This window comes from Osmia bicornis, unplaced genomic scaffold (genome assembly GCF_907164935.1).
Source record: "Osmia bicornis bicornis unplaced genomic scaffold, iOsmBic2.1, whole genome shotgun sequence".
NCBI classification, from domain to species: Eukaryota; Metazoa; Arthropoda; class Insecta; order Hymenoptera; family Megachilidae; genus Osmia; species Osmia bicornis.
Window position 1 is genome coordinate 817,706 of NW_025791113.1, and position 2,839 is coordinate 820,544.

Genomic DNA, 2,839 nt, shown 5'->3' on the forward strand with positions numbered 1-2,839 from the left:
GGTGGTGAAGCAGCAATTTCACCGACAACCCGCGGGACGCACAATCGGCAGGATTACAACCGGTTGGTACGTGTCGCCAAGAAGCATTCGTCGCTCGGCTTTGTATATCCGCGACTCGGTGTGCCGTAAACGTTTTTAATTGACTCGGATGCTTATGTATCCAAGCTAATGCAACGGTGGAATCAGTCCAACCGTAAACTGGTACTTTATCGAGTTTTAATGTAGCCTGAACCTGCTCGATCAATCGCGTCATTAGGACGCACGCGCATAATTCTAGCCGCGGAATTGTGAGTGGTTTCAACGGTGCTACCTTTGTTTTTGCCATGAGTAAATGTAACGCGACCTCGTCCGCGATGGAGATTGTACGTAAATAAATCACAGCCGCATAGGCGTCTTGCGAAGCATCTGCGAACCCGTGTATTTCGTACTCGATTGTAGCATTCCCCATCCTAATCCAGCGCGGAAGGGTTACCTTTCGTAAATCGTTAAACTCCGCGGAATATTCGCGCCATTGGTTGGTTAGTTCGCAAGGTAGAGGTTCGTCCCAATCTAACTTGGCTACCCATAATTTTTGCATGAAGATCTTGGCCACGATAACGACGGGAGAAATCCACCCCAATGGGTCAAAGATTCGCGCGATATTCGACAAAACCCCGCGCTTAGTCGGATTCGCCGTACTAGCGGAGTCGAGCTTAAATTGAAATCGAAATTCGTCCGATTTCGGTAACCAACGGATTCCCAACATTTTTAACCCTTCGGCATCTTGAAATAAGCGGCTCGAGGCCAGCTCGTGATCAACGTGGGAGATCTCCGCTAATAACTGTGGACAATTGCTTGACCACTTTCTTAGGTGGAAACCTCCGTGTCTGAGGGCATCCGTTACCTGCTGCCGTGTTTGACGAGCCAACACTCGATCATCGGCCCCGAAAAGCGCGTCGTCAACGTAGAGGTGCTCATTCAGGATAGGAGCCGCGAGAGGGAAATTAGTCCCCTCATCCAGCGCGAGTTGTTTGATGACCCGATTCGCGAGGAAGGGCGCTGGGGCCGTCCCGTATGTCACGGTAAGCAGTTCATATGTTTTCAGCTGATCTTCGGGTTTAACGCGCCAAACTATCAGCTGGTAGGCGGTGTCGCGATGATCGATCCAGATTTGCCGGAACATTTTAGCGATATCTGCTGCGAACACGAACTGATACATGCGCCATCGTAAAATCGTGACCGCGAGGTCAGCTTGCAATTTCGGACCAACTAGTAAGTGATCGTTTAGCGTAGACCCGTTTGACGTAGGCATCGACGCGTTAAAAACCACTCTCAATTTTGTCGTACTGCTGTCTTGACGGATGACCGGATGATGCGACAAATAGACCTTTTGCTCAGAAGGAGGGTCTGTTTCAAGAAATTCCCGCATATGACCGAGCTGCAGGTATTCCTCCAGAAAGGAGTGATAAGCCGTAGCTTGTTCCGCGTCTTTGGCGAGCCGTTTCTCCAATCTATAAAAGGAGGCGACCGCGATTCCTTTCGAAGCCCCGATATCGATGGGAGGCTCTGATTTAAACGGCAATCGCGCTACGTATTTGCCGTCGGGTTTACGCGAATGAGTCTGCCGAAAATGTTCTTCACATTTTTTGTCCTCTTCGGAGAGGAACGTTACCGGTGGAGGCGCTTCCACCTCCCAAAACTTCCTTAACGTGTTGTTTATTTCAGCGTTAAGGTCACCGTAATGTACGTGGAGTTGCATTGCGTGAGACTCAGCGGACCGAGCGGGACCAGTCAACACCCACCCGAAAATCGTTTTCTGCGCGACGGGTTCGGATGGAAGGCCTTTTCGAAGGCCTTCGAGCAAGATCGCGCCATAATTATCCGCGCCGATTATGAGGTCCACAGGCGCATTATTATTAGTGAGAGGATCGGCCCACTCAAGACCACGTAAGTGTATCCACCTACTCAAGGTGTCTATCGAATTTGAGCGGTAATTAGTAAGCCGTTTCAAGATAAGAGCGCGCACAGGGATGACAGGCCCTTTTCCGTGGCACGGTTCAATCGTAACGTGCGCGGAGGCGCGAACGGTGGCCGACGTCCCGGCACCAATGCCGGAGACGGAAGCCTGAACGTGTTGGCGATTAGCGCGCAACGCGTTTGCAACATTCTCGCGAATGAATGTCGCTTCCGACCCTGGATCAATTAAAGCGCGTAATGTCGCTTGTCGGCCTTCGCAAGTGCCAACTTTGATCCAAGCTGTAGCGAGAACGACCTTTTTTTCATGACGCGACGTACCGAAGTGCGTGTTTACCGAATTCGACATCGGCGTGTCTTCCATATTGTCGTCCGCTACGTGTGTAGGTTGCGCCGAATGTTGACTTGATTCTAAATCCGCGTGAGAGGTCGATTCGCGACCTTTGCTTACGAACGACGTCTTCGAACCCTTTCGCTCAGAATGCAAAAGAGAATGATGTCTACCTTTACATATCGAACAAGCGCGTTTGCTAGGACAGGCTGCCGGGAGATGTCCTTTTTGTAAACAATTAAAACATCGATGATGTTCGCGCGCGAGTGATAATCGTTGTTCGACGGATTGCCCACGGAACACGTCACATCTAAACAAAGCATGATCGGCGCCGCACGCGACGCATTTCGTTTCCGACGCGTTTAAATGCGCTTTCACGTTTTTAATAGGCGCTGATTTATTTTTATAGGCGCTGTTTCCTTCTCCGCGGGATGACGCCAACGATTCCAGAGTTCGAATTCGCACATTGAGGAACGCCTCCCAATCCGCGAGGGATGGGAACAATTCCTCTTCACCCATGCGTAACTCCCACTCCCGATGGGACTCCTTGTCCAA

General features: G+C 50.7%; 1 protein-coding gene across 1 annotated transcript; it reads right to left on the minus strand.

Moving 5' to 3' along the window:
• Positions 1–375: 375 nt before the first annotated feature.
• Positions 376–1,738, minus strand: LOC123988748. Its single transcript, XM_046289501.1, has 2 exons — positions 473–1,738; positions 376–405 (listed from the first exon to the last, which is right to left on the minus strand). Exons 1-2 carry the CDS (start codon positions 1,736–1,738, stop codon positions 376–378), a joined length of 1,296 nt encoding a protein of 431 aa, XP_046145457.1.
• Between the last annotated feature and the right edge of the window lie 1,101 nt (positions 1,739–2,839).

What these genes read in the sequence shown, in the direction of transcription:
- LOC123988748 (XM_046289501.1), bottom strand. Translation starts at nt 1,738, where the DNA reads ATGCAACTCCACGTACATTACGGTGACCTTAACGCTGAAATAAACAAC. An exon ending in AGTTTAACGATTTACGAAAG is followed by an intron (nt 406 to 472) that starts GTAACCCTTCCG and finishes ACGGGTTCGCAG; the next exon opens with ATGCTTCGCAAGACGCCTAT.